The 23,057-nt window shown below is 45.2% G+C and overlaps 1 protein-coding gene across 1 annotated transcript; it reads left to right on the top strand.

The window, feature by feature from the left end:
- The first annotated feature begins 3,941 nt into the window (after positions 1–3,941).
- Positions 3,942–9,880, top strand: LOC309890356 (uncharacterized protein). Its single transcript, XM_082784114.1, has 9 exons — positions 3,942–4,027; positions 5,447–5,671; positions 6,279–6,485; positions 6,932–7,165; positions 7,756–7,909; positions 8,441–8,550; positions 8,727–8,840; positions 9,210–9,359; positions 9,645–9,880. Exons 1-9 carry the CDS (start codon positions 3,950–3,952, stop codon positions 9,756–9,758), a joined length of 1,386 nt encoding a protein of 461 aa, XP_082640240.1. The 5' UTR covers positions 3,942–3,949; the 3' UTR covers positions 9,759–9,880.
- Positions 9,881–23,057: the final 13,177 nt, after the last annotated feature.

Here is a 23,057-nt window from a genome sequence, read left to right as displayed (position 1 = left end):
TATTTTCTTATCAGAATTTTATCAGCAATGAAGAGTATTTTAAAGAGGGCTTTGATTGCTTATATATCAACGGAAAAGTAACTTTTAGGATACACACACGAGGCACTTCTTGCAGTTATAGCTGGAATTTTGTTTTCTTGTCAGTAAAAGTGAATTTACCACTCAGGAGCAATAAATGAGTATGTAAGTCAAGGACCAAACAGCAATAATTGCCATTTCCAACTTGTCAGTGGTGTTCGTTTCCTGGAGGCTAGATCAGGGAAAAGGCATTTTATTGAGCTATAATCTTTGTTTCGATAGTGACAGGGTGGGGAAGGGAGGCAGAAAGCCGGAGTCCGGCGCTTGGAGGAAATAATAAATTATCAGGAGTTGTCAGAAGGAATGTCACCGTTTCTCAGCAAGTTACAAGAAGTGTTTGCTGAGGATGTACAGAAGTGTCCGTGATCGTATGTATTTGCATACACAGGAAATCTTTTCTGCAGAAAGCACTTCCTGAATTGCAGTGTGTATATAAATGAGTAAAACCGAGCTGGGACAGTTAAGGCTTTGATGAGGACAAGCCTTGTGCTCTCAGACCTTGCAAAGATCCCAGCGGGGGTAAGACAGAGGGTTGGCATGGTGGGAGGAAGGCGGATGGGAATTTTGTCTCTGGGATTTCTGTCCTTCCGAGGGGAAGACCCTTTGTGATGCTGGGCTTTAAATGGGATAGCTGTGTGCTGCCGTTGTATTTGCCTCTGGAAATTTGCATCAGGGCATCTCTCAGCATCAGTTCACACCGATTTGAAAAGAGGCTGGTATAAGAAAACTTATTTTCAGGGTTCAGATATCACGAAGACTGCCAGCTGAGGGGTAGTCTGGTTCATTTATACCCCTTTTAGCCTGCAAAGAAGGATCTGAAAAACTGCAAGCCCTGTAGTCACTCATTATCAATAGCATAATAATAGTTGTCACTATTAATTCTTTTCCTGTGTAACGAGGTGAACTCCTACACTGTCAAGCATTTGTATTTGTTTGTCAAAATATGTTTGTGGAAGCTCACACATATATACATACCTGGAGCTGTGAAACCCTTGAAAATCACGGTTTTCTTTCTTGTTGATCATTGATTCATTGATCTACCACGTTTTTTCATTTTTCTTTCCTTACTTAAAATATTCGGTTGCGTTTACAGTCAGAAAATCTGTGCGGAGAGAGTTGGTGTTCAGAGAGAAAGGAGAAAAGCTTTTCATTACATTTCTCTGTGAATCTTTACCTTTGCGTCAAAGTTTAGAGAATAAAAGGAGAGAATCTGCTGGAAGTCTCCTGGTGGCAATAAAGGGAGAAAAAAGCCCGAGTGCTATTACATTGAGATCCTGCCATTAAGTCCACCAAACCACAAAAAGATGAGATGGGAAAAAAAAAACATTGTAAAAAATATAATTGAATAATTTGCCCCAAGGAGATGTTATTTGACCAAATATCTGTTGGGAAAAAAATCAATTGAACAGAGTAGATCCAGGATATTTTTAGGCTATGAGGATGTCAGGTTTTGATCAGAGTGTGAAGTACAGGATTTAAAGGATTTAAAGGTTTTTAGAAGGAAAAAGCGACTTCACCAAATTCAGAGGTCTGTTTGCAAAATCCTGGGAAAACAGGCTAGGAAAAAGACACTCAGGAATTTGGATGTTCATCAGGATAGAGGGATCTGAAAAATAATTGTAGGACATCGTTACATGGAACTATGAAAATCAATATAATTTGGCGTGTAGTCCCCAAGGGTCTCCAAGAAGGAAGCGCCAAGGAATCAGGTGGAATTGCACTTAACCATAGTCACCTTTGACTTTTGTGCTTTTTGGAAGAGCGTAAAGAGGAGAGACAAGGAAGAAGAATGGTCAAAGCTAATAAAAGGGCACCAACGTCCCTCATTGTTTACTGTAGTCCCTTACTGACAGAAAGGAAGACCTGGGAAAACCCTGGTCCATGAGTTTCCTGCAGAGATTAATAAATTAGGCCTGTGAAGATACGATGTTTACTTAAATCATCAGCAGCAATCAAGCAGGTAGCAATACCATGGAGGGAAGGTGAATAAAGTCCAGATTAGAAAAGAGAAAGTGTGACGGAGAGGGCTGACGCAAGTTACCTGTGGTCAGTGGACTGTCCCGTTTGGCATTAATGCCAAGCTCCTGCTGGAAAGAGGAAAAGAGAAGAGAAGAGAAGAGAAGAGAAGAGAAGAGAAGAGAAGAGAAGAGAAGAGAAGAGAGAAGAGAAGAGAAGAGAAGAGAAGAGAAGAGAAGAGAAGAGAAGAGAAGAGAAGAGAAGAGAAGAGAGAGAAGAGAAGAGAAGAGAAGAGAAGAGAAGAGAAGAGAAGAGAAGAGAAGAGAAGAGAAGAGAAGAGAAGAGAAGAGAAGAGAGAGAAGAGAAGAGAAGAGAAGAGAAGAGAAGAGAAGAGAAGAGAAGAGAGGAGAAGAGAGGAGAAGAGAGGAGAAGAGAGGAGAAGAGAGGAGAAGAGAGGAGAAGAGAGGAGAAGAGAGGAGAAGAGAGGAGAAGAGAGGAGAAGAGAGGAGAAGAGAGGAGAAGAGAGGAGAAGAGAGGAGAAGAGAGGAGAAGAGAGGAGAAGAGAGGAGAAGAGAGGAGAAGAGAGGAGAAGAGAGGAGAAGAGAGGAGAAGAGAGGAGAAGAGAGGAGAAGAGAGGAGAAGAGAAGAGAGGAGAGGAGAGGAGAGGAGAAGAGAAGAGAGGGAGGAGAGGAGAGGAGAGGAGAGGAGAGGAGAGGAGAGGAGAGGAGAGGAGAGGAGAGGAGAGGAGAGGAGAGGAGAGGAGAGGAGAGGAGAGGAGAGGAGAGGAGAGGAGAGGAGAGGAGAGGAGAGAGAGGAGAGGAGAGGAGAGGAGAGGAGAGGAGAGAGAGGAGAGGAGAGGAGAGGAGAGGAGAGGAGAGGAGAGGAGAGGAGAGGAGAGGAGAGGAGAGGAGAGAGGAGAGGAGAGGAGAGGAGAGGAGAGGAGAGGAGAGGAGAGGAGAGGAGAGGAGAAGGAACAAAAGAAGAAAAAACAAAAGAAAAAAAAAGAGTATTTATAAACACTATGTATCACACAAACCTAGTTTCCTTTTATGCAGGGTAACAGCATTTAACACTTCTGTGTCTCAAAACGAAGAATCACGGTCCATATTAAATTATTTTTAAGGAATCATTGGGATGGTTGGAGAATGGCACTTGGGGTTAACAAGGTTTGTCTAGTGCTTTCCATGATTTTCATTAATGGGGTGCAGTTGGAGAAGATCAGGAGGAGAGAGGCTGAAATGATGAAGGAGAGGGAAGTGTGATTTTATTGATTTATTTATTTTTCCCTTACCTAGCAAGCAGCCTGTCTGTTAAGTCAGGGGATGTAAACGGGGTCAGGAAAGACTTGGATTTTCACAGAATGAAGCAGAGGAAGGAAGGCATCTTCCTCTTCGGAGGAAGATTTTGGGGCTGGATGCGCTGCTGCACGGTCACGTCCATGATGGGAGGGTAACCCTAACGGGCTGCAATTGCAGCAAGAGTGGCTTAGCCTTGTGAAAAACTTCTCCATGATAAGGATATGTAAGCAGCAAAGTGCGTTGCCAAAGGAGTTTGGGAACCTCGACCGTTTTGCTTGTTGCAAAAGCAGGTTGTGTAACCCAAAGCTATAACTTCACCGCGGTAGGTCCTTCTGGGAGGGGACCAGATGACCTCTGATGATTCCTTTTTTTTTATTTTTCCCAGTATTTGGTGGTTCAGCCTCATCTCGTTGCCATGTGTCAGCCCTTTCTGCCGTAGCTCGGAGTTTCTCTATTGCTGCCCATCGCTGCACAAGGGCGCTGCGCTCGGTGCCGCTGCCGTGCAAAGGCGATGAGTCACTTCCCCGGCCTTAATGCAACATAAATGAGCACACGTCGCAATTAACAGCCTCTTCTGTCAACGTTTCTCTTGTCTTTTGCAGGTTCATCTATACTAAATGGATAACCAGGCCTTTGAAATGCACGGGGAGAAAATACAAAGCTCTTCCAAAGGAAAAGAGTGGCCCAAGAAAGAGGTACCAGCCAGTTTCTTTTAGTCTTCTCAAAATATTATTAATAGATATAGTTAAGATTAAGCCCTTACTTCATATTAGTTCACCATATGACCCCATCCTATACCATTAAGACGGTCCTGAGGAAAACAAAACTCCCAAGGGCTTCTGCTGCCAAGGTTTTATGACATCCTATCTCACGTGCACGTGCCAGGAGCTGGACAGCAAGACACTATTTCTTGGCCTCACTGAAGTTAAGAGCTAAATTATTTATCCCATGACAAAGTAATTATCTTTGGAGGATTCCCCCTTGATTTTAACCAAAACAGCTACTTAAAAGCCCATTTTGTGGTCATGTTTAGCATCTCTTCGGAGTTACACATTTGAGTACTATTTCATTTTTTTTTCTTTATTTTTTTTTCTTGCCCTTGAGAAAATCCACTCTCTGTGATTTTCTCCTTAAAGTTTTTGCTCCTTGGGATGTTGAAGGAACTTCGTGGAGAAGGAGCTGGCGCAGTGCTCCTAGGGCCCTGTGTGTGTTTGCAGCCTGCCCCTTGGCCGTAAATACGGCAAAACCAACGATTTCCTCAATATAATAAAATAATCGATTGAATCGGCGCCACTGCTGTGAAAATGCTGTAAACTAAAGGTCATTCCAGCCTGGAAAATGAGGATTTTGAACGCATTTAGGTCTAACGCCTTGTTCTCTGATGAGACTCTGTGGTCTGTGTACGGCTGTTGTAATATTTAATTGAATGCAAGCTTGAAAAAAGGGGTAATTTAAACTGAGGAAGGGATTATTACTGAGTAAAATACATTGGTATTTCGAGCACTTTTCCACTGGTAAGGGAAATTTATTAGCAAAGAGCTTTTGTCAAAGAGATTCATGAAAGAGGTCATTTTGTTAAAACCCGAGGGCAACCTGCAGATATTTCATTTCTCATTGTCCAGCTGAAGGGATCAGCTTTCATAGCTCATTTTCAGGCGCTCGGCACCTGAAAATCAATCTTTTAAAGGTAGATCAAGCTGTGCACCTCAGAATCACCGGAGGTTAAAAATCTGGGTCGGGGAATATGGTTTTGATTCATCTGAATTGGCAGCTTGTAAGAAAAACTGGTAAGGGGCAGGAAAACTGAAAATCCTCATCGAGGAGATGTTTTCTGCTGCCAGAATACCTACAGTAGGCTTCAGGTGCTTGTAAAACCCCAGGCTGATGAAGATGTGTTTTCAGTCAGTGAAACAAGGAAAGGATGGAATGAAGCAGCCCTATAACACGTGCTATAAGGTTTCCCTACAATGGACCCAGAAATTTGGTTATAAGCATGTTTCTGCAAGGTTAACGATTCTGGTATGATAACAAAGGAATTATCACAAACCTTTACCCGTGTGTTCAATCTAATAGAGCTCCTTGTTTTGTTTCGCTGGGCTTTTCCCTAATGCCAGGAAAGAAAAGGCAACTGGTCGCTGATGAAAATCTTCCTGGTTTGTCTGCTGGCCTGCGTTATCACCACCGCCATCGGAGTGCTGGTCTTGGCCTTGGTCTACACAACCACCACCCACATCGTGAAAGAGGTCAGCGTTACAGACGATGGGACAACCTCCACGAAACCAGAGGAAAAGAGCGTGGATGTCAAGTTCCAGTTCCTCAATCATCTGACAAAATCCAAGGTAAACTGTTCAACGATATTCTAGCATCGTGTATAGAAGTTGAATGGATTCATGTCACCTACTTTTACTTATTTAAGTAATAGCTGACCAGTCTAGAATCTAGAAACAGTAACTTCCTATTCTTAAGACTGGATTCAAACAAATTCTTATGAATTCTTAAGAAAAACGAATCTTATGGCCTTGTTTCAGTGAGCTAACACATTAATTTACAATGTCACAAAGCTGCAGGAATTATGCAGGTTTTTTTGCAAGTCTATTTTGATTTTTATAGAAATTTCCCCTTTGAGCAATCTCTAAAGACAAGATCCATCTCATATTGTTATTAAAAATAATTTCTGATTGATTAAAATTTGAATTCATTTAAATTTAAAACTTACATTTAATTTTGCTCAGCAAAGAGCGAAAAGGATAAATTAGATAGCTGGACACTTTAAACTCCTACACATTATACTTAACTATGTAATATATTTGCAAATAAAAATGTGTTTAGGAATGCAAACAAAAAGACAAACAATGTGTATTAAGAGCAGAGCAACCCTTTTGATATGCCCTTCCCCTCTGCAAGATCCCCAGCTGATAAAACTATCCACTTTGATTCACTTTCCAGGTGTATAATTTCCCCGGTGGTGAAATTCAGTGGGCACGATTCAGGAATGACGTAAACGAGTATGAAAACGACGAAGAAATGGAATTTGGGAAAAGTATCAACAACCACCGCTCTTCGATGACTTTTGGCACCTTGAGGATCAAAGGCAAAGGGCTCCGGGTCCCCCACTGGCACTTCAATGCCAATGAACACGGCTACCTGCAGCAGGTATTCCTGCTTGTTTCTAAATCTTTGAAATCTTTGAAAAATTTTGCTCTACTTCACCTTAGTGACAAATATCATATCTGTAAAAATAAATTTAAAAAAATAAAAAAGATAAATAGAAACAGTGAGAAAAAAATCAAGATACAAAATTAATTTGAACACAAAATCATCTTTCCTTGGAAGTATACGTATTTTTATATATATATATATATATCAATTATTCATTGTATTTCTAAGAATGATTACTCTTAGTTAATGCTAATAGCACATAACTGGGATTTAAGATCTCCAGCCCAACCCCTTCTGTGATCCTATGATTTAATTTAACTAAAGCTTGCAGGAGGGTGCATCAGGACCCATTTTCTCCTAAGAGCCTATCTGAATTTGGGATCATATAGATGAAACGAGCAAGTTTTCATTGCTGTTGTTAAATTCTGATCGTGTTACAGGGCACTGCCTGGATTGGAGTCATTGGGGCAGACGGCAGCGGGGTCACCACGTACAATGTCACGGCTGGCCAGGTGATCTTCTTCCCCAGAAACACCGTGCACTGGATAAAGAACGTAGGCACAGAGGACTGCGTGTTCTTGCTGTTTTTCACGACACACGAAGAGCTTCAGACCTTGGATGTAGATGATGCATTCTTCTCTACCCCAGAGGATATAGCAGCAAGAGCATTAAAGGTATGCTAGGATAACCAGCCTCTGCCTAATCTTCTTGACGTTACCATGGCAGTCCTTTTTTTGGGGGAGAATTCCCCTTATCTCAGCTCATCTCCTCAATTCCCCCAGTGTGGAGGGACGTACACTTACTCTGTGCCACCCCCTGTGCTGCTTTATACACGAGGAGGAATAAACTTTTTGGGTCTTCACAGCTCATGGGGGAGCCTCCACAATTCCAAAGATGGAAGGGAAAATGATGTACTGAAGCCCAAAGCTCATCTCCCAACAACCCCTTGATGAATCTTGTGGTAAAATAATGTCTCAAGAAACTATAGATAAATCCACCTCCTTGTTAAAATGCAGCTAATCTGAGCTAACTAGTTGGCAGTGTTCCTTCATCAAGGCTCAGAAATTCTGCTGAGTCTGAGGAATCTGCACAAAACTGTGATAAATCTCCCCACCCTGAAAGAATTTGATGGGAGAGGGCAAAGCAAAGCCTTGACAGGACGAGGCAGCTAAGGAGATGAAGAAATGTCTGAAGAAATACAATCTGAATCCCTCAGTTTGCTTTTGCGCATCTGTCAACTTGCTCCGCATTTTGTGTCCCGCAGCCACAAGGTGGAGTCAACTTCATCAGGACCTTCAAGAAACAAGTGGAAGATCAAGCAGTCAACCTCCCTCCAAACCTGGACGAGCTCGTAAAAAGTGCCGACTACGTGCAGTCCCCGGACCACCAGGTGTGGCAGTACTTCTACAACCTCAAAGGTACGCATCCGAGGATCCGGGATGGAAGAGCTCTCAGTGCTTGTCGAGGGGGATCTGGAAACATTTCACTGAAACGTGGCTTCAAAGTAGAGAGAGTAATGATAATTTAAGGGGATTGGAAGAACGGGGAGTTATAATGATTTGTTTAGCATCCCTCTGTGCAGCCTGGGTGTGGTGATTACCAGGGAGCACCTAACGAACACAGACGGCAAAACTTGGTGCCAAGTAGCACGGTCTGTTCAAGAAGGCCTAAAAAAATACACTTGAAGCTATGTGTGTTGTTCTTGACAGCAATTTGGGGTGGAAAAGTTCCAGTCTGAGGTTTCCGTTGTGGTGATCTAACCACTCAAACATCCAACAAAGGAGATGGCATAGCGCCTAGTGGTTAAGCCAAATGGGCTTTCTTTTTTGTTCTGGAGGCTCACAAGATTCAAGGCTTCAAGTTTAGCATGTAGTAATTCCCCAAAGTTCATTAACAACGTTCACAAAAGCTTGCTGTAAGTGCTCATTTAGCTATGTCTTTGGTTGAAGGGTCCAGAGAATATCATTTCCCGGGAGGCATCTTCCAGTGGGCTCGCTACCGCAGAAATAGCACCGGGCTGAATGAAACCGAGAAAATCTTCAGTGAGTCACTGAACAAGGTAAGTGCTTGCAGTTGAATAGCTACCTAAAAATAAGGCATTGAATAAGGTATTTATAAATAGGGCATTTAGCTCCCTAAAAATAAGGCATCGAATGCATTTTGTGTAGGTTCGTCACCGCGATGTGATGTACAACAGGGACGTAACAAACTCTGAACATTTTTGTTGTTTTTCAGCATGAAAATACCCTGACCTTAGCAACTCTCAGGATATTCAACAATCAGCTGGGACAGCCTCATTTCCACTTCAATGCTAATGAGATGGGTTACGTCATTAGCGGCTGCGGACAGGTAATTCCCTACCTCAGTAAGGGGCAAGCCAGTGGAGTTCTGGCTGGATAATAATCACAGATCTATTAACGAATCCTCATCCCTGATTATTAATCACACTTCAATTAGTATTATTACAAAACTTTTGGTGTCCACACATTCCTTCATTCCTTTTCAATAGAAATTTTGATCTCAGTTGCATTTGTGGAAGCCTGTCTAGTCAAAGTGGGCTTGTTTAAAGAGCAGAATTTGTCCTTCTTGCTCAGTTGTTCAGAGAAATCACACGTGCTCTTGAAAAGAATTCAGACTGAATAGTAGGAGAAGAAGGTAACAGTAAGATAAAACAAAACAGTACTTTTAAATTAGATCCTGCTGCTTTCCTTGCAACAGGCTGGAGTTATCACTTCCTCTGGAGCCACCAGCAGCTTCAACATTGGCATCGGAGATGTTATATTTTTCCCCGTTGGGACCCAGCATTACCTTAAAAGCATATGTGATGAAGACTTGCTACTGATTCTAGCCTACAGCACAGGCGACGAGGTGAGAAAACTTCACAGGAGGAGGCAGAAAAGCCCAACTGTACATAATCTTATGCTTTAAGCAGCTCTGCATCTGAGGAGCCAGAAAAAGGCTGTATTTTTCTAACCTAAGCATCCAGTGATATCAAGAGCTCCGTGTAAGGCTTATTGTTAGCTGTATACCTTTATAGTCATTCATTTTCACTTCCATTTGAGATGCACTTCAATATTTTGTATCATTAATGCTGTAAAAATACCCAGGAAGCTACGATTATTCTCTCTAAGATACTGTGTCTTTTCCTTACAGCTGGAAACTCTTCGCATGAACGACTACTTCCACGCAACAGCAGACCACATCCTTGCTCAGATTTTCTTCAAGGAACAGGACGAGTTCAAGAAGTTCCCAAGGTCTAAAAAATAGACTGCCGATAAGTGGTCTCAGCAGTTCATGGCTCCAAGGAGATTTTGTACAAGTGCTGTGTTTCTGGCAGCACCTTCTGATGCCTTTCTCGCTGTTTATCCAGAAGAGATGTTCAGAAAATAGGATTTATGGTTACTAATTTTATTTTTTTTCCCTGTTTGTATTTTTTTATCATGTATTATTTATAGTGCAATGTATTTTGAGTGTATATTAAATTAACTTCTACCTCTGCAATTGCCTTTGGTTGTGTACATTACCCATTATCCCGCTTTATCTCTTTCCTCACATTACCGAGGTTTACATTGATTTTCTGTCACGGCGACAGCACTTTATCTACCAGCATCTGCACAAACACAGCACATTCACCCAACTCTGTCTGCCCTGACACCAGGCACTGCTGTAAGCCCTGCCTCGAGGAGTGGCTGCAGGAACGAGCTCATTGTGCATTCGCCTCAAATTCACTCTCGCTGCAGCCCCCTCAGCTTAATTCTTGCAAGTTCATACTTGCTTAGTTCTTGGAGCTTAAATCAAATCAGGATCAAGGTGGTTTACTAAGTTATTATTGCAGACATTGCCACCCTTTCCCCAAGATTGGGCCTCAAACACTCTGAGTTACCTTGCACCCAAGGAGAAGAGGGCCTGGCTTATTATTAGAGCATTAACTGATTTCAGGTATGAAGAGAGCAACAGGCTCTGCTCATTATGAAAATGTCATTCAGGTGCCACCAATCAATCTGCCCAGGGCTCTGGTTTAAAGCAATTCAGCTGAAAAGGAGAAGGTTTAGATGCTGGATGCTTGTTTCTTTGTTGAGTTGCTCCTCAGGATGTTCTTCATGTCCTCAGCAGGTAGGGGAGATGCTCTGCTTGGCAGATGGGGAAGTGTAACCGGATAATGAGCAGGGATGTGGCTCTTGTCCTGCTGTTGTTGTCTTCCTTTGCTGTGCTGATAACAACAGGCTGAAAGCTGAGGTCTCTTATCATGATTGCTGTGGCGTCTTCTGCCCACACAAGCCTTGCAGTCCCAACATGTAGAGTTTGTATGCTGCTTACAGGCACCCACTAATTATTTCAGTGCCTGGTTTCTGTCTGTCTCTTCAGCTACATGCTCCTTGGGCTGGCTTTGACCTGTTGTTGGAGTAGTTTGGCTTGCCTGTTGGTGTTATTCCACGTTGTGTTTAAGTAGCTCCTTAAAATACTATTTGGATGGGAACCTCCTACTCCATCTCCCTTACTTTCGTGCCAGTCTGCTCGAAGCGCCACGCTCAGTAGTGCAGTGAATGCTCTCTGGAGAATCTCTTGGAAGGGCCACGAAGGGAAATGCATGGCTGTCGTTTATCATGCCGTAATGAAACAATCATTGCTTTGCATGTCCAAATTCATCAGGTTAACAGCCTGTGAAATGCGTTTTCCAGCGGTGATTACTGCCCAGTCAGCTGCTGTAGCAGTGCCCTTGTGCTTCGTAGGCAGGCTAGCATTGAGGAATGCTACAGTTTTGTTTGGTTTACTAAGTAATTAGCATGTTTTCAGCCTTATTTTCAATTCTGATGAAGTTTTGGTCTGCTAATTGTAGACCAGTCCTCCAGCACGACGAAGTGGATTTCTCTGTAAGCGTGTATGCGGGTGGACTAACTTCACTAGTTGTCTTACTGATGGACTGGTTTTAATTATTCATTAATTTTTACAAATACTCGTAATTCAACTGCTGTCTCCATAGCTGCTTTTGATATCGGTCAGTCAACCTTTAGGTTGACATCAAACCCTTTTTCAGCTGGCTATGGTGGAGTCAATGCGATGTTAAATTCTGCTTCTTGTCTTTCCTATTGGAGTCAGAATCCAAAGAAATGGTCAAAGCAGAAGTGTCAGATCCCTGTTTTATGTTAAGCTGCCTAAACCAGGGACATTGTAGAGTGCTGGCCAGCTCCATCATTCTTGTTATCATTCCTGGCTGTTAATATCACAGCTCTGCAGGTAATTCTTGGATAAAGTGATGTATTCAGTGGGTGACAGGATATCCTCTCCTCTTCTGCTTTCTCTTTGACTAGCAAATTATCTAGATTCCCCCCCCCAAATACTACAAGCCTGAGATGATTTAACCAAAAGGTCGTGAGGTCTGGTTCCTAAATGTGAGACTTGCCTCGTAACTCTCCTTCATCTCTTCCAAATCTTTTTCCTATTTACCCAGAGGACAATAGGCTAGATGTTCAAAAAAATTTCCAAGTTGCGTCAGTGAGAGGTTCTTGAATCGATGTGGTAGAGCTGGGCTTGAAATGCAGCTAACCACCTGTGATGAGCTTTGTCAGAAGAGATTAGGACCGAGCTTCTTGGTTCAGCTCTGAAGACAAAAAAGGCTGAAAGCAATAGGAGTTGGAGATGTTGACAAGACTGTGGCACAGGGAGCTTCTCGCTGTTGGTTCTGGTTTCTGATAGCTCTAACTCCTGTTTGCCTGAGGGCTTTGCTTTTATCAACAGCTCTGGCTTTCTCAGAACATTCCTGCAGTGATTCGCTTGAAATCAGAGGTGCTGTTCAGGTGTGATAAGCCCATCCTTACGTGTCCTCTGAAAATAATGGGTAAAGTATTGTTTGGAACAGCGGTACCTAAAGAATAAAGGCTGTGTTATCCCGCCCCCATGAAAAATATGAATTATGGCAAATATTTCTTATATAGAAATTAGCTAGGGACATGAAATAGAATAGGTTTTGTTGTGTTGTGGTGGTTATAATCAGAAGCACTATTACAATGGGTGTGACACTTGAGCAGTTGGCGGCGTGTGAGTGAAATTCATGCGGAGTAAGTCATCCTGTGGCTCACTTCAGACAAATCATCATGTGGTAACCTGCTGTAAGCGCTATGAAATCCTAAGGACAGGGTCCAGGGAAGCCTTTTCGTGCAGAGAAGAGGTGCTGTGGTTTGGACATGACAGGGAGAGCCTCGCACTGGGGACAACTGATGTGATATATGGAGGCATGGGCAGCCCAAGGATGCTCTCAAGAGCTGGAGACCAGGGCAGGGTTGGGACAGCAGGACTGCACTGTCCAGCTATTTCTGCCCTTGATACGAAAGCTTAAAATCTGCCAGGAGGTGACAACACCGATTCCCTGACTCAGGGCCTTGTGGCGCTGGGCTCCCAGCAGAAGCCTGATTCACATCCTTATTTCAGGGCTGTCTGCTCTGCCCCGTGCACAAAACACAGCCCAGGGCAGCTGGGTTCCCTTCCAGTTTCCCCAAACACAACCCCCTTCCTCAATCTGCTTTCTTTTTGAGGCTTTCTGACTGGCTTTAGACCTCCCCGGTGGAGGGTGCGGTGCTGCCGGAGGTGACAGCAGTCCCTGGCATGGCTGGGACATCCGCTGAGCCAGCACGGGGATGGGGGTCTGGAGGATTTGGCATCCGGGCTACCCCTTTTGGGGAAATCCCCTCTCCTTCTGTCTTCCTCCTGAGCCATCCTGCTGGGGCTGGCTGGGTTTTACAGCCATGGGTGCAATGGTGTTGCTGCAGCCCATGGTCATAAACCACCTGCTGCTTCATGGAGCACATGAAATACATCATTTAAAAAAAAAAAAAAATCCTCTGAGCAAGTTGAGTTGGTGTGTATTCACACAAGTGCTGTAGCCCCACTTCTGTGCTTGTTTCCTGATGTTTAGCACCTTAATAGTTTCTTCTTACCAATATTGCATTTATAACGAGTGACCTGAGCTATTTCTGTGAGCCCACACAAACACATCCAAATGTCTGCAATGTTTCTGTTGAGATCCCACCAGCTAAAATGCCTCGGCAGCCTGGTGGGGTCTCGAGAGGCCTCGACACGTGATGGTTTAATAACTTCCTGCACCCTCCTCGTGGTGTTTCTTTTAAGGATGTGTGTAAAACATCCAGATTTGGTGTCAATGTTTTCTTCTCAGCTGAAATCCTGATAGAGGGCCATCATAAAAACCACACTGAGCTTGCTCTAGGTGAGGTCATCTTTGGTGTCACCTGCTGCTTTCCTGGGGAAGCAGACAGGGGATGTGACCCTGGGGTGCTGGCAGGGGGTGTGCTGCTGTGGTGGCCCCAAACCTTTTCCCCTTCCCCTTCTGGCACTTCCACCCCTCCAGGAAGGGTGAGTCAAGGGCAGGAGCCCCAGGGGTGGCAACAGCACCCAAATATGAGGAAAAACCTGCCTGTGGATACTCATGTGAGCGTACATCACAGAAATGCCGCTACTAAGGCAGGATGTTGAAATTAGCCCATCTCTGAGGTAGGCAAGTTGAAAGTTCAGGGGTTTTATTCACTCTAGATCAAAGAAAATGGTGAAATAGTAAATTTCTCCACAGAAATACATTATTGCCTGTATTTTGGGAAAGGGAGCTTGCTGCAGGGACAACCCAATTGCCTGCCTGCTAGAAAAGACCTTACAATAATTTACTTTTTACTAACGCATCAGTTTCTAGGGCAAAATCTTTCTTTGGAGTTGTTTTTTTCCTTTGATTATAAATGCACTGAAATATTTTGACTGTATATAGTAAATCCAATTGGCTCATTCTCCTGGACACCATCAGTATTTACGCTTTTTTTTGTTTGTATTTAGTTCCAACACAAATATATAATTCCTACTTTTGAGCAGAAAGTCAGTGAGATCGGGACAAACAGACTGGAGAATTTATGGCTTTTCTGGTATACTTTAACCCCCGATTAAACACAGTGAATGAGTTTCCACAGGACTTAATTTAATGGCAAGGTGAAATTTAGATTACAGTGTGCTACTTGGTAATAAAAATTCATGAGACAATACTTTGTGCAGAGAGGGTACGGTGAGAGTGGAATGATTTCCCTGGTGCTGTGGGGATGTAATAATGCAAAATCCTCTTCAGTCTCTTAGTCCCACGAGTTTGGCCTTTCCTTGCTGATGAATTGAATTCAGAGATTAGTCTTAAAAAAAAAAAAAAAAATCAAAATATTCAATATTTAATGCCTTTAGGTTTCATGTTTATTTACTGAAGTTATTGTTTTTGTACTCCTGGCTCTGTGCAAACCTCTGGGAGAGATGACATGGGGGGAGGGTTTCAAAGAGGGGATTCTTGTTTTGAGGATAATGGCTTAGTTTTGTGAATGATGAGAGAATCACAGGACAGGGGAGGGCACTGGGGACTCTGCTTTCTCTGTGAGGGGTGCATATTTTTTGCCCAAACCAGCTTTGTCATGCCCCTGGGCAGAGCCCTGCACTCCAGTGTTATTCTGGGCTGTGAGCTCTGTGCAGCCGCAGGGAGGGTTTGGATGGGTGCTGCTTTGGCTGCAACCAGCACGCAGCCTGGGCAGCTTGTTCTCTGTTCAGTGTGGTGAACGAGGTCCCTTCTGAGGATCAAACTTCTTCACAAAGCCCATTTTTCTATTAATTTGTCCGTCAGTCCCAAGTGCTGCGAGTTATCCTCAGCAGCTCTCCATTCTCCTCCTCAGCTGTGCTCACATAGCGGTGCACAAAAGAAAGTAATTTTGCTGCTGATGGCTGTTGAATTGGCTGAATTTCCCTTTCTCCCTCCTCTCCCCACCTTTTTGCTCTCAGCAGGCGTAAAACTAACCATAAAGCTCCCTGGAGGGGCAGATTGAGAAAACGAGCAGCAGACACCACGTGCTGCCACGTATCCCCTAGGTATACAGCAAAAGATGTATTAGACACCAGATTCTTTTTTTTGGTCCATTTTTTTACAGCATCCATTGTCCGTGTTGTGTGGGGGAACTCGGGACAAGTATCCACCACCTGACAAGAGGCACTGGCTGTGGTTTTGCCTGCAAGCAGCTCACCGTGCCTTTGATGTGGCTGGAGGAGAGCAGCGCTTGAAGCCGCGCGGCCCAAAATAGCACACGGCATTCATCCGTCCAAACCCTCTCTTTGATCGCGTCCATGCAGGGTTTGAAACTGGATGTAGCAGTTTCCTTGTGCCTCTTTTTATGCTGCTAATTAGCTGGACGTTAATTGCTGCTGCCACCCACGAGGAGCCTCCGGGTCCTCAGGGGCTGGTGCTGTGGCCCTGCTGCAGGGCCTGAGGGACAGGACCCAAAACCTACAAGATAAGGGCTTCTCTCAACTAATTATTGATAAACTGTGCACCTGTTGGTTTTTTCCTCATCACTTCCAAGGCCCAGATTCTCATTTTTGTGGAAAATTTGTATTTTTAGTTGTTTGGGAGACTCAGGCTTGGAGCTGATGGAGCTCTGCGCCAGGCTCGGCTGGTTTAGGGGAGGTGGCGATGGCTGTGGGGGAAGCTGCAGGAAAAATGCTCTGCTGAGCCCTTGTGGCCCTTCCAGCACCCACAAGGCACAACCTTTGGGGTCACAACACTGCCTGAAGCCCTCATTCTGCCACAAATCCTTTACACGCAGCAGCAGAAAGGGGAGGGAAGCAGGATTGTGGGCTCCTCTCTCATCGAGCAGGCTGTAAACGCTGCTTTCGAGCTTTGGATCGGGTCCTGCATTATTTTTTTTCCTGAAAAAAAGCCAGTCACAGCGAGATAAGAGCAACTTTGAGGAGCAATCTGTGTTTGCCCTAGCGCGGGGAAGGCGCTTCACGTCTTGGCAGAGCAGAAAACGAGCGGGGTTGTGCGCAGGCTGCGGGCTCCTCACGGGGAACGGGGCTGCAAATGGGACCTGGGACCCCACAGCCAGCATTCAGCCCCCATATTCCGAGGGACCATTCAGCATCCCTCTGCCCTGATTTTGAAATAAACAATATAAACGGATGTCCTCGCACCAGAGGAGGAAAAAATGTGAAAAATGTTAACGTTTCTCAGAGTAACATCTCTCTCCTTGCGGTTACAAACACCATAGCATCGTGCCCAATCTTTTTTTCCCCCCACATATTGATGGCTAGACAGCCACAAAGGTGGGTGAGTGATTTCTTTTGGGTGCATTACTTCAGAATATCCTTAGGGCTATGGACGTTTGTCCTCCTGGCCACCAAAACCTGCCCGAACCCAGCCAGAGGCGATGGTTGCTGCCGTAATATGGGCTGCATCCTGCAAACCTGGATGGAAATTGGGGCCCTTTACTTTAAGTATGGGTCCTGGGGCCCCTCCTGTGGCCAGGCATGGCCTTGGGTATGTGCCCTTGGTGTTGCCTCTGGAAGCTTTTCTGTGATCATCCTTTGGGACCCGACGCACAGGAGCGGTTTGAAATGCCCTTGCTGGCATTTTGCTGTGTTTTAATTGACTCGGGCGATGTAGGGCAGGGAGTAAATGGCAGGTGTTAAATAATTAAGGCGCTGCTAATCCTCAAGAAATGTCAGAAAGTCCCTAAGAGATGTCACGTGCTGTCCTCGTCCTTGTGCAGGGGCTAATTAAAGGGATCCTTTGGCTGGGTGATGCTGTCAGCCTCGGCATGGGGAAAGGAGGGCAGTTTGGGAGGGCACGCTGCGATGTAGCCCCCTGATTTACTGGGTAAAGGCGTTTGGCTATAAATCAGGACTATCTTGTCGTGATGCAGAGGGCTAGCGGGGGATCTTGGTGCTGAAGAGGAAGGTGGTGCCTCGGGATGGATGCCAGGAGGGCTCCGAAGCTGCTGGCGAGCCGCAGGTGAGTGGCAAGCTGTGCCAGCGGGCTGGTGGCCAAGCGCAGGGGGCTATGGAGGAGCTGCAGGGACCCACATTTGGTCCCTGCTGAGCTCTGGCAGCAGCCCCATGCAGCAAGGTGGGCCCTACACGGTCCCAGACCTGCTGGGAGATGTGAGGGCTTAGGAACGGGGCAATGCTGCATGAGCTGGCTTCGCTGTTTTATATAGTCATAATAAATTATTGCTCAGAGCTTGGAAAAACAGCAGAAGGCAGCAGAAAACCTGAGCTTTAGCCGCATCTCTGCGAAGCGTATTTTGCTTCCTGAAGGAATGCTTTGATATGATTTGATCAGCTCGGATTAATATGAAGTTTCTCATCTGAGGAAGATAGGAGGGGGAAAAAAAAATCGATTCATCGCCACACGGTGTTTAACCCGTGCTTCTGTTCTGCCCTGTGGAAGGTGATTTTAAATGGGATTTTCTTATGTAGGAGATGCTCTGCTTCATGAGACACAGAGGAATGGGTGTTTGGGGAAATAGGGTGGCGGGCTGAGGGGTGCTGGGGACTTTTTGACAGGGACCTTTGGAGGAGCGTGCCCTTTGGGTCTGTTTGCACATCTCTCCCCATCAAATGTGATCCCAAATCCGGATTTTGGCACGGATCTCTGAAGTTACTTGAAGTCCCAGATCCTGAAGTCACTCGAGCATGAGGAACTAGGCTTTTTTTCCTTAAAATGCTGCTGGATATTGAACCAGCCTCAGCCCTACGAGCACAGAGATACCCAGCAGGGGGCAATAGAAGATGGGGTAGAGGATGGATGGGGTTTGGGAGCCTGCTCTAGCGGGATGGGGTTGGACCTGGGTGGGCTTTAGGGTCCCTTCTGACCCAAACCCTTCTGCGATGCTGCTGCGGTACCAATAATTTGATAAGAAACCATTTAATAAGCAGGTAAATCCTCACTATCAGCAAGCACGATGAGGCTGTCGGGTGTTTTTTGGGGGTTTAATGCGTTTTGTTTGATGCCCATCTGTGAGTTACGTTCATGAATGTAAACGTTACTCAGGAAACCGCTTGTTTGGGGACAAAACTCCACTGTAAAGGCTAAAAATGGATAAAGCTCATTAATTCAGAGGAATTAAAGTCAGTCGAGGAGGACGACTGGGTTTATTTGGAACTCAAGCCACCAAATGCAGTGCGGGTGGATCTCCACGAGGTTGCTTTTCAGTAGTGTTTGAACTTAATTAAAATGAAGAAATTGGGGAGACCGTTCTGAAACCCCTCTTTCTCGGACCATCATCGCTAAATTTATCATTACGGAGCCTTTTATTGTAGCACAACCCCTGGGATTTGGCACTTAACCAAGTTTCAAAACGTGCCCGGGAAATGCAGCCCTGGTTCCTAGATATTTTTGGGGCTCTGCGCCCCTTTTTCAGGCCAGTCTGGGTCTGGTCACCATCACCAGAGCCTCCTGCAGGGGGCTGGGGTCACGCCAAGCTGTGCGTGGCGGCCAAAATAATTGGGGTATGCATTTCAGGGGAGCTCAGGCTCGGTGTTTGTGGCCCAGCGAAGGTAACCTGCCTGTAAACACAGCAGCAGCCTCCTCCTGGGCACGAGCAGGCTGGTAATTTGTTGCTAAGGCAACATTTTCCCCCAAAAGCCTGGGGTTTTACGCACGGTTTTGCAGCGTGGCTCTGTTAATAGCAGTTATTTTACTAATTCCATCTGACCTGGGAGCAGACCACCGCTGAGGAGCCCCTCGGTCACCTCCCCGTGCTGAAGCAGAGGATTTTTAGAAGTGCTCAGTGCTGGTTATGGAGCTCTCCTGGGCTCTGTTCCCATACAGAAGATGGGAAGGACCATCCCCGGGGCCTTATTGATGAATGGGAACCTTTGGGTATGGCTCCACCATCCCTTACCTGTTCCCACATGTTTTTTTTTTTCACCCATTTCCCACTGCAGGAGAGTGGGGGGAGCCCTACAATGGGGACCTTGGCCCTGGTTTGGGTTCCCGTGGGAGAAGTGAGCGGGATGACAGACAGCAAATAAACTTTTCTCATCCTGGCAAATTTATAAGAGGGGGTTGGATGAGTAAAATGATTGTCTGGGGTAACGTAGGCAGACACACTGCATGTCAGAAAGCGAAATGGTAGCGAAATGCTCATTTATCTTACGGGATTGCTCCGATCGGGCTCTGTTTTCAAGCGCTTTTTCCCTAATAACTTCCTCCCCAGCGCTTCCCAGACAGAAACTGGGGGAAAGCAATAAAGGGATCTGTCTGGGGCCATCCATCCTGCTCCGTGGGCACCCGCTTGTCACTCGGGTGGGAGGGAGGAATTACTTATGCTGCAAACAGATGCTTATATTTCTGGATAACGAATGCGCCTTTGGTTTGGAGATCAATCACCGAGTTTTCTGCTTCTCAGACTGTCGCATCTGGTTTTCTGTTGCGTGCTGAACTGCTCTTCGTTTCCTCCATGCCAATGAAAGGCTCCTCCGTTTAAAGCTGGGCTGCAAATCGAGGTCTTTTAGAAGTCACCTGCTTTGGGGTCAGCACCAGCGTGCCATCAGGCTGCTCTTCGTGCTGGGGCTGTGAAGTTATTTGGGTGTGCGTGCGTAAAAATAGGCAGCGAGGGATCTGTACACCTTGAAAAACAGCCCCTGTCCTGCAGGGAGGACACGGGGAGGTCTTCATATCCAAGGTATGTCAAAAAATTGAGAAAATCTTTCTCTAATTGCTCACCTTGACTTGAAGATGCTCGCTGCAGCTCCCTCCTAAAGGTGCTGCCCCTGTGGGACTTCGTTGCCTCTTTATGGGTTTAAAATAAGGCAATTGTGCTGGAAACATCCCATAATTGTGAACAAACTGCCAAGTTTAGGTTACGAGGAGGAGCCCCTAATGCAAAACCCGAAGCACATCCCTGGCTTTTCATGGGAACGAGGAGGAGCAGATCCCTGGGAAAGCGTCAGTAGGGCCGAGACGGCGTGAAACCTGTTGTGTTTCGGTGCAGTTCAATCCCTCGTTCTCACACATACGACATTTAAAAATAATGCAGATGGTTCAGCAGGCTACAGGCGACCTGCTGAACACCGAAACAAAGCCAACTTTCATCTCCAGCACCTGGAAGCAGATGAATAGCAACGGGGATGGGTGGTGGAACTGGAAAACTTGGTTTGAGATGATCACTTCTTCGTTTAGACAGCGCTATTATATACGTTCCCTATTACACAGCCTTTAATTTAATTAGCTCCTGTATTCTCTTGGATGCAAACGCCCAGCCCTGTTTGCATCCTCGCCCTATTACCCCCTGGTTTAGACAAGATTTTAATATTAGTAGCGTGTAACTGTATGATGGTAATATGTAGGCTGTTATTTAGGCTGATTTGCGGTGAGGAAGCCCAAGTCGTATCCCAGCTCCATGCATTATCTCCCTGAAACCTTCACTGAATTTGCAAACTATTTGCTTTCCACATCTCCATCATTTTAGTGTCATCAGTGAAATACCTTCCTCTTTTCAGTGAAGAAATCATATTTTTTCCTACTTTACCATCTTTTCTTTAATTACATTGTACAATAAGGTGGCACTGAACATCTTTGTAAGCGATATGAGTAACTTCAGAATAATTTGGCGTTTTTAATAACCCCACAGCCTGCTCTGTTTGTTTTCAGTCTGCTTTGAGGCTCAGGTGACGAGGATGGGAGGAGATGTGTGGCTCCCCTGACTGGGTGAATGCAGTCTGTTCAGCCCAGGCTTTCCTTGGGGAATAGATCGCTTCATTACCCTCCGTTTCCTTCCACTAGACTGGTTTTTGAGTTACCCTTTGTGGTCCCCCTAGAAATAGTCCTTGGCCTCCCAGGAGGTCAGCGGGTACAGATGGAAAACCAGCGCAGAGCTGCACTGAGGATGTAGGATGCAGAAAAGTCTGATGACCTTGAGGCTGAGGTCACAAGTCATAAAAATTTTCCCAAATCCCAAAGAATACCCCCAAAAATTACAGAGGAGCTCCTCACTGGTGGTCCCTGCAAAAGGGATTTGAAGCACGCATACAGCACAACGCTGAGAATTAGATCCCCTAAGCAGAGGAGCAACAAAAAGAAATGTCTACGGGTAAAAACAGCATGTGCCAAGCTCTGAGGACATCGGAGACGAAAGAAAATTGTGTGTCTGCTGCTAAAAGTCCTCACAGAGGAGGCTTGGGCTGTGCCATGAGCCTTGAATGCTGTTTGCGCTCCAGGCGCCGGCAGCGTGAACGCAGGGGCATGAAACCTGCAGGCAGAAAACAGAAAGAAAAGAACAGAGCGAGGGGAAATAATCACTAATAAAAGGTTGGGACAGCTGCTGAAGGGTTATAAAATGGATTTCACGAGGCAGCAGCATAGGTAGAAGTCCCTGCTGCTCTCGCTGTGGGCTACGAGCCTCTGTGTGCTCCGTGCGGTGACACAGAGGGAACACCAGCGATATTTGCAGGCTGGAGGGGATTGGTTTTTTACACCCCAAAAAAAAGCTTTCACTCCTCTTTCTCAGCACTCTGTGCTATTTTGCAGTGCCTGGCAAATTAGATTTGCTCAGTGCATTAAGCAGCACTCAGCTGCTGGGTTTTTTTAGAGATTAATTTAATTCAGAGCTCTCCAGCCCTTTCCATGCTGCATGTAACGAGGGGAGGAGAGCCTTCGGTGTGAAGAAAGTTTGTATGTGAGAGTGTACGATCATACAGCTGTTATAAATCAGTGCAAACGAAGTTAATGATAATGATAACGAGGCAGTTCTGTCCAGCTCAGAGCGTTTTTCCCTTATCTCAATCGCCCCGGGTACTGGAAAGGAACACGAGGCACCTCAGACCGGTCAGCACGTAGCAATTGCTGCTTCTGCAGCAAGTGGAAGGTGAAATCCAAGTCCAAGGCCTGAGGAAATCCGGCACAAGCCGTGTTATTTTATGGCTTTTCTCAGCACCAATGCATCAGTGCAGATGCAGAATTATTTAGGTGCTGATACCCGGTGTTTGCAACATCAAAGTGATCTTGGCTTGTTTCTAAATGAAACGTGAATATATTTAAAATATATATTTAAAATATTGTTACACAGGGAATTAATGCATGCATTTTAAAGTTAAAGATCTGATTTAAAAAAAAAAAGTGATGCAGACTGAGTCCATTGCAGGTTGGCAGAAATCCAAGTGTTCACCTGCTGGTCTTAATAATGCTATGGGAAAATAAAAATGTTCTGGGTCTGAAAAAAATATGGGGCGACTTTCTAGGTGACAAATGAATTTTAATCCAAAACCTTTGTAGCAAAAAATAATAATAATAATAAAAAAATAAAATACTTGGGACTTTTCTAACACCATTTCAAGCAGAAAGGGATTTCTGACCAGCCTTGCTCTTTCCTCTTACTCTGAACTAATTAATCCCTGGCCACATATTCAGGGGACGGAAAATACGAGCATATCCTGCTGATTTATACTTTCAGCAAGTGGATCTAGGGGATTAAATGTGTGGTTAGGGTAAAATACTTGAGTTCAGAGGGACTCGGAGGAGTCAGAGGCAGGGACGGGGCACAACCGGGAGGGGATGTGGGTGGCAGGGCGATGGGGGAGGAAGCAGGATATGCAGGACTTAGTCATTAAATAAATCTGCCCTGTATGCCTTATCTAATTAACTCGTTGCCTTTGTGTTGGTAAGTCAACTCTTTGCTCCAGATTCGCCTTGGTCGTGTATCTTGGTTCTCTGTTGTAATTAAAAAGGCATTTTAAAAACAGACAGGACACCTCTGGTGTCCCAGG

The sequence above is a fragment of the Aythya marila genome (genome assembly GCF_965140915.1).
Source record: "Aythya marila genome assembly, chromosome: Z".
Taxonomy (NCBI): domain Eukaryota; kingdom Metazoa; phylum Chordata; class Aves; order Anseriformes; family Anatidae; genus Aythya; species Aythya marila.
Note: the sequence above shows the minus strand (reverse complement) of the source record. Positions and strands in the feature narration are given on the sequence as shown.

Coding starts and splice junctions, on each gene's coding strand:
- LOC309890356 (XM_082784114.1), top strand. CDS start 3,950: ATGGATAACCAGGCCTTTGAAATGCACGGGGAGAAAATACAAAGCTCT. Junction 6,486..6,931: donor AACACGGCTACCTGCAGCAG/GTATTCCTGCTT, acceptor ATCGTGTTACAG/GGCACTGCCTGGATTGGAGT. Junction 7,910..8,440: donor GTACTTCTACAACCTCAAAG/GTACGCATCCGA, acceptor CTTTGGTTGAAG/GGTCCAGAGAATATCATTTC.